The sequence below is a fragment of the Phodopus roborovskii genome, unplaced genomic scaffold (genome assembly GCF_943737965.1).
Source record: "Phodopus roborovskii unplaced genomic scaffold, PHOROB, whole genome shotgun sequence".
NCBI lineage: Eukaryota > Metazoa > Chordata > Mammalia > Rodentia > Cricetidae > Phodopus > Phodopus roborovskii.
The window spans coordinates 71,015-85,335 of NW_026126709.1; the positions used below are offsets into that span (position 1 = coordinate 71,015).

At 37.8% G+C, this 14,321-nt stretch overlaps 1 protein-coding gene and 1 non-coding gene across 2 annotated transcripts in view; both read right to left on the minus strand.

Moving 5' to 3' along the window:
- LOC127214432 (melanoma inhibitory activity protein 2-like) overlaps nucleotides 1–11,838 on the minus strand; it is a 30,581-nt gene extending 18,743 nt beyond the window's left edge. Inside the window, exons 1-7 of the mRNA XM_051174845.1 lie at nucleotides 11,766–11,838; nucleotides 7,246–7,377; nucleotides 5,881–5,906; nucleotides 5,701–5,785; nucleotides 2,843–2,953; nucleotides 1,554–1,625; nucleotides 133–237 (exon numbers count right to left, since the gene is read on the minus strand). Coding sequence (XP_051030802.1) covers nucleotides 133–237; nucleotides 1,554–1,625; nucleotides 2,843–2,953; nucleotides 5,701–5,785; nucleotides 5,881–5,906; nucleotides 7,246–7,377; nucleotides 11,766–11,783 — 549 coding nt within the window. The 5' untranslated portion in view covers nucleotides 11,784–11,838. The remainder of the gene's footprint in view (nucleotides 1–132; nucleotides 238–1,553; nucleotides 1,626–2,842; nucleotides 2,954–5,700; nucleotides 5,786–5,880; nucleotides 5,907–7,245; nucleotides 7,378–11,765) is intronic.
- LOC127214436 (small nucleolar RNA SNORA26) lies at nucleotides 8,643–8,764 on the minus strand. The gene has a single exon (XR_007833839.1). It is a non-coding gene; the product is annotated as a small nucleolar RNA SNORA26 (small nucleolar RNA).
- Nucleotides 11,839–14,321: the final 2,483 nt, after the last annotated feature.

Here is a 14,321-nt window from a genome sequence, read left to right on the forward strand (position 1 = left end):
GTCTGCAGGGGAGACTTTCTGTTCTCATAAGCTTACTCATTCACTACACAACTCCACACATGGTTCATATGTGAGTACCCACAACATCAAAGGCTATATTCATATCTAAAAAAATATCTGTAGTCTACAAACCTGACGCACACTTTCCTGACGTTGAGAATTTTCATTCAAGGTATCTGTTATTACTCCTTTAAGTCGTTCTTTATTTATTTCAAATATTCTTAGTGTGGTTTTGGCCTAAGTAAGAGAAATACACCGTTTATAACAATTTCGCAGAAAGCCGCCTGATTATGTCTTTTCTGAAGAACATAAAAAATGTAAGCAAAAGCCAAAACATTCCACTATTTACAGCAGAGGCAGTATCAACACTACTTTGATAGACAAAGTCATTTGCCACATGACTTTGAACAAATTATTGAACCTTCCATGTACAATGCAGACCATTTTGTTAACTACTGAAATAGAAAAGAACAATTATTAGTTACAGAATTATTGGTATATTTAGCGGCTTACTTAAAACACTGCTTTACTGCCTATTTGCCAAACATGGCTTCACTTGCTACCAGGAAGGGAATAACCTGGAGAAATCGCTGAAAGAATGGGTTGTCACCCTTAGCAACCTGCTACTGCCATGTACACTTCAGAAAAATTTGCTTGCTTGCCTGCCCACTTTGTGATTTTAGAAAAGAAACTCTAACTAGAATTGAAGGCTTTCTGGAGGTCTCAGGAGGACAGTCCACTGGTGACCTCTCTCTTCCATGCTCACTAGTGTAGGAGTAGATATTAGAGAAAGACCCCACACTCCTTACACTTTGTCTCCTGACCTAAACTTTATACAGCAGGAAGCAAATCTATTTATTATTGATACATGTTACACAACTTCAAGAGTGCTCAGATACATTCCTAGGTTAAATATATCTAGAGGAAAATGAATTTCAATCAAAGTAACACATTAAAACAAATGCATATTTAAGATTGGCTGCATTTCAAATACTAACAATATTTTATTACCTAATGTGATGGCTGTTTGGTTATCAATGATAACTGGAATTAACTAAAACCCAAGGAAGCTGTGAGTACTGTTTCTAAATTAAATAATTTCAAGTGGCAAGACCCACATTTAATCTGGATCTTTTGAGGTGGGAAGATCCACCTATATTCCAGGCTATACCTTCTGGCAGCAGCCTATCTAAAGGACATGGAAGAGGAAGCTTGCTGGTCCTCACCCTCACTGGCATTACAGCCTACTTCTTTGGTATTCCAGTGTATACTGAGTATCAGGTGAGATATCCAGCCTCATGGACTGAGAAAGTGCTGGATTCTTGGACTCTCTGTTGGTAGACTGACATTGCTGGTCTGAGTGGAACACAGCCTGGAAATCGCTTTAATAAATACCTGATATATAGATAGATATCTATTTAGATAGATAGATAGATAGATGACATCTCATAAGTTCTGTTCCTCTAAAAAACTCTGACAAATATACCTAATAATAATATGAAACATAAATGGTCTTCAGAAGTGACAGACTAATTTATTTCAACTTAACTTACTTCAGCTAGCTGTGATTTGACAGACTGTGATTCATCTGCTAGAGACTGGATCATTTTTGAAAGGTCACTCATCTGAAAAGACAGTATCAGTCAGTAAGTATTTAATAAGTCCATTTTGCTCCAAGACAACATGCATTAGTGAGGTACATTGTTAATTTACTGTTAATAAAAGGGAGAGGCCAGATAAGGAGGCCTTGTCAGCTTGCATTCCAAGTGCTCACAAGGATTTTAAAAATTATGTAATCACATGATGTCCTTAAAAAAGCAATACATCATAGAACTTTTCAGGTTTAAGGTGAACCCACTAATTCGTATGTTAAATAATCTCACACACATCAAGATTTTGCTTAATCCAGAATTTAAAGTAAAATAAATGATATATATATATATATTATATATGTTATATATTTTTCACTATGAATATTCAAGTTATATTCTTTATGGTTACTTCCAACGTAAACATTGAAATTTTCCATTTAAAATAACAAGCGAGCCAAGTGTGGGGGTGCACACTTGTAACCCCAGCTCTTAAGAGGCACAGGCAGGAAGGTCATGAGTTTTAGGCCAGCCTCACTTATACATACAGGACTATATTCTAATACTATGTCAATGAATATAAACAATAAGAAAACAGGAATATGCACAAGCCACTCATCATAACATCTAAAAAGTAAAAGTTTGATGGGAGGTGTTGGCACATGCCTTTAATCCCAGAAAACAGGAGGCAGAGGGAGGTGGATCTTTGTGAGTTCCAGGCCAGCCTGGTCTGCATAGTGAGTTTCACAACAGCCAGAGCTATTACATGGAGAAATCCTGTCTTGAAAAAACAAAACATAACAACAAATAAATAAAAGAGGTGAAAAGATCAGATCAGATGTGAAAAATTTTGTTCTCATATTATTCTACATCATTTTTTTTTTCTTTTGATTTTTCAAGACAGGGTTTTTCTGTGTCACTTTGGAACCTTCCTGGAACTCATTCAGTAGAGCAGGCTGGCCTCAAACTCACAGAGATCAACCTGCCTCTGCCTCCAGAGTGCTAAGATTAAAGGCATTTGTCAAGAATGCCCAGCCTGCATTCCATTTTTTATATACATGAGTTTATTTACATTTTTGAAGATAGTATATCCCCTCCCTGTTCAGGGCAGGATAGCTTGGAACTGTTGTTTCTTCCTCCCAAGTGCTGGTATTATAAGTTTGTGCCACTATGGTTGGCTCACATATAATATTTTAATCAATATTTAATTTATAGGTAAGATTCATAATTCTCTTGGAATATATAAGACTCACCAATTTCTCTTCTTCATAATGCTTAGCTCTCTCTTCTTCTAGTTTCTTCTCTATAAGTAATATTTCTTCTTCAAGTTTAGATTTATCTCTTTCTAGATTTTTATAAGTTGCCTAAAATAGAAAGTTAACTTTAACAAGCCAAACATAAGAATTTTTAGTTAGGGTAAAAATCAGATGATTGTAGGGTAAAAATCAGATGAGTATACTCAAATTTATAAACACTTTATACATTTTTTCATTTCTCAAATATTAAAATAACAGCAGGTTTAACAGTTGCCAGCAACTTCTATAAAAAAAAAGTGTGCCCACCAGTTAACCACGGCAAACAATGAATATCCCCTGAAGGAATTAAAACAGTTGCATTCCAAAAAAACTTTTATGTAAAAATAAAGAAAAATTAATGAGTTTATTTGGAGTCTAAACTCCCTGCAGATTCTACAAGGGCATTCTAAATCATAAGACACAGACTTGCTACTCAGGACAGAGGATGACAGAACTGACATACTGGACTGAACACATAATCTAAGGGACAAAGTTTTTTTTCTGTTTTATCATTGGTAGGAGCAGGCTACTTCTATTTACTCTACAGGCTCACAACTCAGTTTTAATAACCGTTCCACTTGCAAAGAGTATTGAGGCACTTCATCACATCATACTCTGTCTGTTAAGACAAGTCATTGTGTCCTCTGAATCAGGAGAGTTAACTGTCCATCTCTCCTAAACTCTCCATTCTGTGAAATCATGGTTATGGACTGAAAACTGGCTGTGATGGAGTGTGTAGACAAGGGTTGATGCACAGAAAGGGATTAAATATTTATCACCATGCCACTCTTTACAATGTAAACCTCAATTCTAATTTTAGTAAATATCTACTACCATGGTAAGAAAAAACAATATGGTCACAACTTACTTGTCTGCTACTATGCTTAAATTTGTGAGAGTTCTATGTCTCTTTCCTGGAGCAAACTATGTCAAAAGTAGGAATTGTCTTTCCAATCCATTCACCAGAGTACAGAATGCAGAATTTCTTTCTTTCTATAAATCTATAGCTTCTGATAAACTGATTTTGTATCCCTCAAAACAAGTTAATGACAAGAGATAAAACTGTTATGTTTTAAAATATTTTATGCCACCTACAACTATTCTGTTTCCACTAACTTTTTCTGTACATTGTAAGATCCAGATACACAATTTCATATTTCTCTGACATAATTGTTTTTGAGGAGACAAGATATTTCTAATAAGAATCTTTTCCCTAGCTTTTACATCATACTTTTTTTTTTACCTTCAAACTCTGTACTTCTGTTGATGCCTTGTCAAAGTTGGCCTCCTTTAAGGATGACTCTAAGCCTTCATAGTGAATAAAACAAGGGAACACATGAGGGAAAAAAATACAAAGTTTAACTCAACTTGTATCTAAATAGACACCAAAGAAGGAAACAGAATTTATATCCACCATGTAAAGTACCCTTGGCTTTTATGAGCTTAGTTTTGCAATCTAAACACTGTGCTGAGGAAAGCCAAGTCTACAAACAAGCCACAACCACCAGCCTAGGCAACATATGGCAGAACGTTTCCTTTGTGACTACCAAAGTTGGTCCACATCTGCTGGGGCTGAAAACCCTAACAGCAAGTGTGACTAAAGTGGATCTAAAGAAGTGAGTCATCTACTATCCCCTGAACAGATTAATGGCTTCTCCAGTCTGTCAGTAGAACAATATGTGGTAACTGGCTATCAGACATTTATATCATGTGATAAATAAGGCAAGTAAGGAAGATAAAATCTGTGAGTTTCAGACCACCCTGGTCTACAGAGTGAGTTTCAGGACAGCCAGTGATGCACAGAGAAACCCTGTCTCAGCACCTCAGAATTTGTGTTATTTAGAGACAAAGCCTTTAAATACAGCTAGGTAAAATGAGGGATTTAAGATGACTGCAACGTAATATGACTGGTATCCTATGTGGAGAGCACTAGGACAGAGAGTGACATAACAAGCAGACAGCAATATCTAAAGTCAAGGGACAGGTCACAGAGGAAGCAAAGCCTGGCTATATCTTCATGGACTCATTTCAAGAACTGTAAGGAAATTCACTTCTGCTGCTAAAGGTATTTTGTCACAGTAGCCCTAGCATGCCCGAATGAAAACAGTAAATAAAGTCTCTACATGATAACAAGTAAAAGTACCTTTACATCCTTGATAAGCAAAAAAAAATCTCATGAAACATTACACTACATTAAATTGTAATTCAAATCCTCTACCTTCTAAGACACTGAACAAAACAGAAATGTAAGCCACAGAGTAGAAGAGATTTACAATCCATATATCTGACAAAACTCTTTCTTATATATGACATAAAATAGTAAAAGCAAAGGCCCTAATCTATATGGCATAAACTGAGAAAGATTATGAGTGCATTTAAAAGGATGGAAATGGGCAAGTGTGATGGCTCAGTAAGTAGTTAAGGAGCTTGCTGCCAAGACTGATAACCTGAGTTCAATCCTAGGGACCCACGTAATAAAAAGAGGAAAGTGACTCCTCCATGTCCTATTCTTGGTACACGCCTACACAAATAGAAACACACAATAAAAATAAAGTCATCTTTTAACGTGGAAAAGACTTAAAAGGCAATTTTACAATATCTAAATGAGCAATAAGCAAATCAAGGTGCTCTGACTAATTAGTCAGGGAAGGTAAACACTACACATCACCAGGGTGGCTGCAAAGAGAATGGCTAAGTGATGAAGTTGAGCAGCAACAGAGCTCTGGTCTGAAACAAAGCTCTGATGGCAGGCAATAACCCATGGAGAATAATTAAGCTCCACACTGTGATGGATGGTATTTTCAAACACATCTTACCTCCTCTTGAGCAAGGCACACTTTGTCAATTAGATGACATTTCTTTTTGATTTCCATTGCAAGTGCCACAGCCAGTCTATTCTCTCTTACTGAGCAAGCAAAGAAAAAATTATTATGACTAAAGTGTGAAAACACTTTAAATTATATACAATCACAAGATCTAAAATCAAAAAAGACTACTTACTCAAATAAAGTCGGCTTTGAATCTGAAAAAAAAATTTAACAAAATTACATTAAAACAAATATATCTTCAAGCAAATCTATCTGACTTCTACTTCCAGCTTTAAGATGCCAACTTTCTTATGGCCTTATGGTAAATAAATTACCCAAAAGCCTTCTATTTCAAATGAAAACAATGCTATATAGTAAGATCTCCCATTGTGTGGTATCATGTGTGTTACCATATTAAAGGCTCTGAAACAGTCTTATTCTAAAGAAAACTGTATAATTCCACTTAACTCCATGTTTCCCATGCATATATTGGCTCTAAAACAAAGTATTTTAAGGAGCCACCATTATTAAATCTCCTACGGTTAATAATCAAAATAAAAATATATGAAATATCATTGGACTCTAGACCTTGACTGACTAAAAAAACTCATTAGTCTTTTTCTTCTTCATACTTCAGCTTTCGATAAGGAAGGGATAAATCCACCCTTGAGAACAGTGGGGATAGGGTAAAGTGATCAAGGGATGCAAACAAGAACACTCATGCCACCTAGAAAACAGAGACAGAAAACTGGAAGAAAAAAAATGACAAAAAAAAAAAACAGTAGGATATATGTAAGCAGAAGGTAAGGAAGAAAAAACCATGAAGATATTAGAAATGAAGTCAGTCAGAAGCACAAAGGCCAACATCTAAAAAGAAGTCTCAGAAAGAAAAGGCTATGTTATGACTCCCTCCTTAAAAACAGTTAGCTAGGAAAACGGCATAGGAAAAAGCAATATAGGATCCAGGAGAGCCATGAAAGTAGCGATTTTTACTCTTAGTTGGGAAGTAGATACACCTGCAAACTTTTTAATATTGTTAAAAACAAACACAGACACCCCAAATTTAAAGAAGAAAAGGGAAAGAAAGAAAGTTGGGGCTTTAGTACTAGTGTGTAGTATCCCTACAATAAAATCCTTTAAAATACACTTACATAAAAATATTTCTGTTAATCTCTGTTCAGTTTTTAAAAACCACCTGTTAGCATAACGCAGAACACTAAGACCTAACTCATTTCCCTGAAATAACAAGTTTCTCCAATTAGATGTTCAATCTAAACACAAAATGAAGGTTAGAGAGAAATGGCTCAGAACATTTGTTAGTCTTGTAGAGGACCAAGATTCAAATGCCATCATCAACATTATAGCTCACAGTCATCAGTAATTCCAGCTCCAGGGCATCCAACAATGGCCCACTAATCACTTCTGTAGACCAGGAACACATACCACACACACATGCATACAAGCAAAGCAGCATACACATAAAAGGAAATAAACTTAAAAAACAAAAACAAAAAACTTAGAATGACCATTCACTTACTATAAGTGGTTACTTACTGATCGGTATCCTCTCCAAAGAAATAAGAAAATGGTAACCAGTCCAATGGCAACCACACATATCAGCGATTCTAATGATGGCTCACTAGGATCAAAGCTTGTTGTCATATCTTCAGGCACTGCTGCCACAACCTTCAAGACAAAGAAAATAAACTTATAAGCATGCTTCTTCAACAGTACTGGTACAAAGACAGGCACAGGTGGCTGTGGCCAACTCTATTCATATTGAATGGGCTACCATAAAATACAAAGCAGAATGCCTCCAAACATGTTTTCTAGTAAATTACAATTGTTCTTATTGAGGGGCTAAGTGTGGTGAAACAGTAGTTTTCAAACAGAAGTTATGGGGAGATTCCACAGAGCATAACTCCAGGAGAGTTAAAGGATAAGGATATAGTATCAAGAAAAGAACATTGTGGAATATTTTATATGTGTTTCATTCTTTTATGTTGCATTTGTTTAACTCTGTAAAGCTGCATTACTTTGCCAGTCTAAAACACCTGATTGGCCTAATGAATAGCTGAACAGACCAATAGCTAGGCAGGAAAAAATAGTCAGGGCTGGCTGGCATGCAGAGAGAATAAATAGGAGGAGAGACCTAGAGAATATCCAGGGACAAGAGGAGGACACCAAGGGCACCAGTCATAGAGTAAGAAGGAAAGAAAGGCATATAGAATAAATAAAGGGAAAAGAGCTCAGAGGCAACACATAAAGAGAAATGGGATAATTTAATTTAGAAAAGCTGGCTAGAAACAGCTGAGCTAAGGCCAGCCATTCGTAAGTAAGAATAAATCTCAATGTATTTATTTTAGGAGATGGGTGAGGGACACCGTCCCTACCAAAGATTTTTAAAATCCAGTAAAAAAAAAAAAAAAAAAAAAAAAAAAAAGTATCAATGATCTGGGTTGGGTTCTTTTCCCTGAGTTCAAGTTCATGATTTATCCATATGCACTGGGTTTGAAAAAACATTTCCTGCAGAGGAAAAACACTGAACTGCAGCTTGTCCTCTGAGGAAGGGAGAGTGATAAGAAACTAATGACAGAGCTTCAGAGTTGGGATTTAAACCCTTCCTTCCTGTCTCTTGAGTTAAATTAATGCAGTTTGAGCCCAAAAAGAAAATGGCTCTTTCAAAAACAACCCTAGAAATGATGGGCTTGACTCTTTCCAGGCATCAACATACACCATCTAGAAACTCCACAGCTGTCTTCTCCTTGGGGTCTGACAAAATGAACAACAAATCCTTAGATAATTACTATCTATAAAACCTGTTTTATGCTAGTACATGACAAGGACCTTTTACCAGCTGCTATCTACAGCTTATTAACTTCTACCAAAAAAAAATACATGCAATAGTATCCTCTTTTTTTTATTCCCTGTATCTTTATTTTCCTTTTTACATCTGTGACTCCAGAAAGGATCCAAAGTGTAGGTGCACAGCCTCTGCTTTGGGTTTCATGGAGAGTTCCTTTAACCTTGTGTTTTAGATCCTTAAGGTACAGGACTGACCTTACAAGGGCTCAGAAAAGGGTTGAAAATATTTTATCCTGGTCCTCTCTCTCTTTCTCACCTGAGCCACATACAAACAAGTGTGATATCATGTTGCAAGGCAATGATAACGATTTGCTTCTAGGATCACAAGAATAGATATTCAGGCACGGCAAATATTTCCATTATCTCACTCCAGAGACTATGAATGTATATCCAAGCCCTCCACATACCCTCTAAAATATTCTTCCACACCTCACAGAGTAAGGCCTGCAGTTAATTGCATATTTTACCTCTTCCTGAATCCATCTTCCCTCAGTGGGTTATTCTAGTCTTTATCACCAGGTCCCAATACTAACTGATCATAAACAAGTAGACTCCTCTGATAGCAGATAAAAAAGACTAAGACTAAAACTGTTACTAGAAACAAAGATGTGATGGAAAAGGGTAGCTCAGTCTTTAAGATGTAGGATTTTATGCAAGAGAACAATAAAATGGAGTAAATCTGTTGAAGTAAGGATAAAACAAACCGTTCATCAACAGTAGTTAGTTATTTTTAGATCTCATTTTCAGTGAGTCAGCATGAAAAGAGAACATGGTAAAAACACAACAAATAAATTAGACTATCATACTAGCAAAATACTATGCAATAATAGCAGAAAATACATTCACTCTCAAATGTACATGGAAGATTCTTCAGAAAAAATCCAGGCATTAAGCTAAAACACACATCAATGTTTTCTTTGTTTTTTGTTTTGTTTCTTTAAATAATCAAACCACATGGCCAAGCCCAGAGAAATGGCTCAGCAGCTGAAAACATTTGCTGCTCTTGCAGCAATCCATGTCAAGAAGTCCCTAAGTGCCTGCCCATGACTCCAGCTCTGTGAGATCTGATGCCCTCTTGCCGCTTCCTTGGGCAGCTGAAGCTACAAGCACATATACACACACATACACATAGTTTAAAATAGTAAAAATTCAATTAAAAAATTCCCATGTCAAGAAGCATCTTCTCTGATTACAACGGGTTAAAATTAGTTATCAAAAAAACAGGAAGGGCTGGAGAGAGAGCTAAGCAGTTAAGAGCATTTGTCATTCTTGTAGATAAATGACCCATGTTTGTTTCCCAGGATCCACTTGGTGGCTCACCACTATCTATGACTCCATTTCCAGGGAAATATGTCACCCGTTAAGGCATCTTTAAGCACAGCAAACATGTGACGCATGGACATACATGCACGAGCAAAACATCCATGAACATAAAAGGTTTTTTTTAAAACAAATAATAAAATGCAACATAAAACTTACACAAAACAACTAATTCAGTGTGTAACAGGAAAATTTATAGTCATAAAAGACTTTGTAAAAAAAAAATATGTGGGGGCAGGGGCTGGAGAGATCTCACAATGGTTAAAAACATTAGCTAGTTGTCAAGAGGTTCTGAGTTCAGGTCCTAGCATCCACATGGTAGCTCACAACCATCTGCAATGAGGTGCCCTCTTCTGGCCTGCAGGGATATAAGGAGACAGAACACACTATATATAATAAATAAATCTAAATAAAAATTTTAAATATTATTGGGCCAGGAAGATAGCTCAGCAGGTAAAAACTTTGCCACCAATCCTCAGGACCTGTGTTTGACCCCCATCACCAATGTGGTAGAAGGAAAAAACCGACTCTTGGGGCTTTGGATTTACACACACACACACACACACACACACACACACACACACACACACACCATATATACACAGAAAGGAATGTAATGCTCAGTTAAAAAAAATCAATGTCATAATCCACAGTAAAAGAAATGAAGAAAAAGAAGATCTCAACAGATAGTAATAAAACATGTAAGAAAATCGACCGTCTAATCATCAGGAGACTGCAAACTAGGACTACTTTTCTCAATCTGACAAACAGCACCAATAGAAGACTCATAGCTAACACCATCCTGAAGGGGAGAGAATTGTTCCCTTACAAAATGCAACACACATCCACACAGCCCACTGAACCACAGAAAATCCAGCCAAGTCTGCAAAATCCCTCCGTGTTCCTCACCCCCAACCTTATCAAAAATAAGTGTTGGTAACTGCTAGGTGCCTGTGTATTTTATGTGAAAAGCCAGAGGCTGCTGTTGTAATGTCTTCCTTCTCTACCTCAATTTTTCTAAGGCAGAGTCTCTCACTGAATCTAGAGCTCACACATTCTCTGATAAACTGATGACCAGTGAACCTGGGATTCCTCTATTCATACCTCCACCCAGCATTTACATTGCCTTAAGGGCTCCTACTCCAGATCATGGCAAGCACTTTCCTTTCGGCACTGAGTCATCTCCCTAGGCCCTGATTGTGGATTCTGAGGGAGATGTGTGTGATCTGAAATCATCTCTCATCTACAATATGCTTCTCTTCCCATAAGGCCCATCTCAGTAACTTAGCTGACAGAGCCAGGAACTTGGGACTATTCCAGATTCTTCACACATCCCACCCCTCTCTGCAGCTAATCAAGAAAGTCACACTCATTTTAGCTCTTATTTCTTCTTGCCCCATTTAGGACCAACTTCTCTATCCTTATCCCTATCAATTCTCCTTCCTGTGTTTTTTTCCCCTGACATTTGATTCTCATACTATCAGGAATATCTATACATTTTTCTATGGGTCTCATCACTGATGAGCCTGTGCTGGATCTCACACCCCACAGCAATCCTTGAGACCCACTGGTCTACAGTGAGCATCATGTCACATCAGGCCCTTGGCTCACTTATGCTGTGAGCTCCTGTGTATGCTGTTTTCACACCTCATCTACTGAAACTTATTTGCTCAGTCTAAAGACTTTGCCAGCAACCCAAGGAAAAACAATCACTCCCTTCCCTTATTTTGCATGTGTACTTCTATAGGCAATAGACTTCAACTGTGGATTAATTTTGTGTATTTTCTCCCCAAACATGATGAAAATGACCAAAATCCTTATTTCATTTAGAACCTCCATAGAGCATTTTTATTCATGGGCAAATGAACCATGAGCATGGCACTACTTACTTTAAATTCACAGAACATGAAGATAATTAGAACTGGCAGCAGCTCAAAAATCCTCCATGGGCACACCACGGTGGCAGTACGAGGCACCGCCATCCCTGTGCCCACCATGGGGGGCCTTGCGGCTGGACAGATGGACAGCAGCAGAGCAGAGCACAGTCAGTGGGACACTGGGAAAGGGAAGGCTTCTGGGGCCGGCTGGCACCACTGCCCTCTCCACCTCCTTATCTCAGTTGACGCGTCAACGCTGGCACTCTGACCTCCAGCACCAGAGTCCTGGAGAGCTGGAGCAAGAAAACCTAAAGCACCCAGTTTGGGGCTGCAGGCCTACACTCCGAGGCCTGGGGCACAGCCCCGGAGTGAAAGCTCAGCCCCCAAGTTACAGCTACTATCACGCTCTGTCCTATCCTCTCCAGTCCAAAAGCCACACTGTAGTAGCTAGGGGGAAACGCTCCTACGCAGAGATGTCGTCCTCCGTCATAATCAGTGTCAGAAAACGGCCTCTGACGTAAGAGACGATGACGCATTCACACTTCGAACTCACTGTGATCAGCCCAGTTATACCACTTGACTCCTAAGAAATATCCTTTCTTGACTCGGAATTAATAGCAGGTAGGTAGGTGGGTGGGTGGGTGGGTGGGTGGGGTGGGTGTGTGTGTGTGTGTGTGTGTGTGTGTGTGTGTACTAATTCCTGGAGATGGAGACATTCTGCTCAGCACTGCCCTATTTAGCATCCTATTTGTAGGCCTCATGAAATAAGCTGATGCTTTTGTGTATCTCAAATGTAGGACCTGAGAGTCACTGCTCTGAAATGTCTTTTTATTTTTCAGTGTCAGATCTCATTTCATTGCTCCATGTGCTTCCAAGTAATGACTGCTTTGAATTTCCTCCAAGAAAACTATGTAGGAACTTGGCAAAGTATGTTGGAAAAGAAAACAAAAACAAACAAACAAATAAAACAGACCATCTAAAGTTTTTAAGCATCAGAAATTTGGTTTGTTTTTCCCTAAATTGGAAGTTAGAGCTGATGTGTCAGTTCATTTCCCCAGTTGTTACCTTCAGGGTGATTGAACAGAAGATCAACTGATAAGTATTAATTGCCCTCAAGGAAGTTCTGGGAGCTACCTGTGTTTGCTGTGCTCACTGAACCACACCAAGTTGCAAAACTAGGTACCACTGTACTTGCCCAAATTTAGTTTATCACTTTGGGCCATGTGGTTTTAGGACAGAGCTGACTGGAGTTGGGTTTTGGCCCCAACTAAGCTTTCTTACATGCAGAAGAAGCCTTAAACTCCAGTGCATGTGTGCTGTAGGCCAGTAGTGACACTGTTCAAATACACTAAGCAGAAAATGTCAACATGGCATATTGGCAAGGTAGTGAAGAACAGACTGAGATCCTTTATAATTTGGATCTGGTTTCATTCTTGATGACTCATTTTCATAGTTTTCTTAGTAGAATTTTTTTTTTTTTTTTTTTTTTTTTTTTTTTGTTTCTTGGAACAGGTTTTTCAGAGGCTGCCTGGGAACCGGCTCTTATACACCAGGCAGGTCTTGGACTCATAGAGAGCCGCATACCCCAGCCTCAAAGGCTGGGATTAAAAGCCTGCGACACTCCTGATTGGTTCTTAATAGATTTTCAATAGCTGTTATAATCCTTTAGTTTGGAGATGGAGCCATGATGATATATACCACAAAAAGTTATTCTTTATTAGTACTTTTTGGTATTACCCCAGGGAGTATTCATTTACGTTAAAATACAAGCTCTGTTGACCTCCATATTTTCTGCTTTGAATTACCATCTCCAATCTGTTACTCCATCCCAAGAATTGCACTACTAACTTCTTTATTGTTTTCACTTCTCAGTGTTCACTTGAACATCTTATTTGAATCAGTTTCCACAAACATCAAGAGCTACACATTGAAGCACATATGACTTTTCAAATCCAGCTCCAATAATTCTTCAAAACTCTTCATAATTCTGTTATTTCCTTGGTGTGTGCTTCAGGATTATTGTGTAGAGGGGGCATAATATTTACAAATTGCTTCACAATAGTGTCTCTTATTTAACAAACACTTCTCAAATGTGACGTCAATGTTCACATAAACACAAGAAGATCCTATTCTTTTTAGATGGTCTCCTGAGTCCCAGGAACACTCCACCTTTGGAATTCTTTCACTGATATACAAAACTTGCGAGCACAGCAAATGTTTAGATATTGTCTTGAAGAATTAAGTGAACTCTTTCTACAATTTTAATTATTTATTTGTCAGTGTCTGTGTGGGCAGGTGAACCCTTGCCATTGTAAACATATGGTCAGAGGCCAAATTAGGATTTGAATTGTTCCCTACTAATTTTGAATTGTGTAAGTCTAGAAGACTTAACTTAGGCCTTTAGCTTTGACAGCAAGCATCTTTACCCACAAGGCTATCTCAAGGCCTAATGAATCAGATCATAAGAATTTGATTTATTATTTTTATTTGATCAGTCAAATGAACAAATTTAAGTGAAATGAAGGAACAATAGAATTATTTTTCCTATTTTACTTGTCTGTTTGGCCG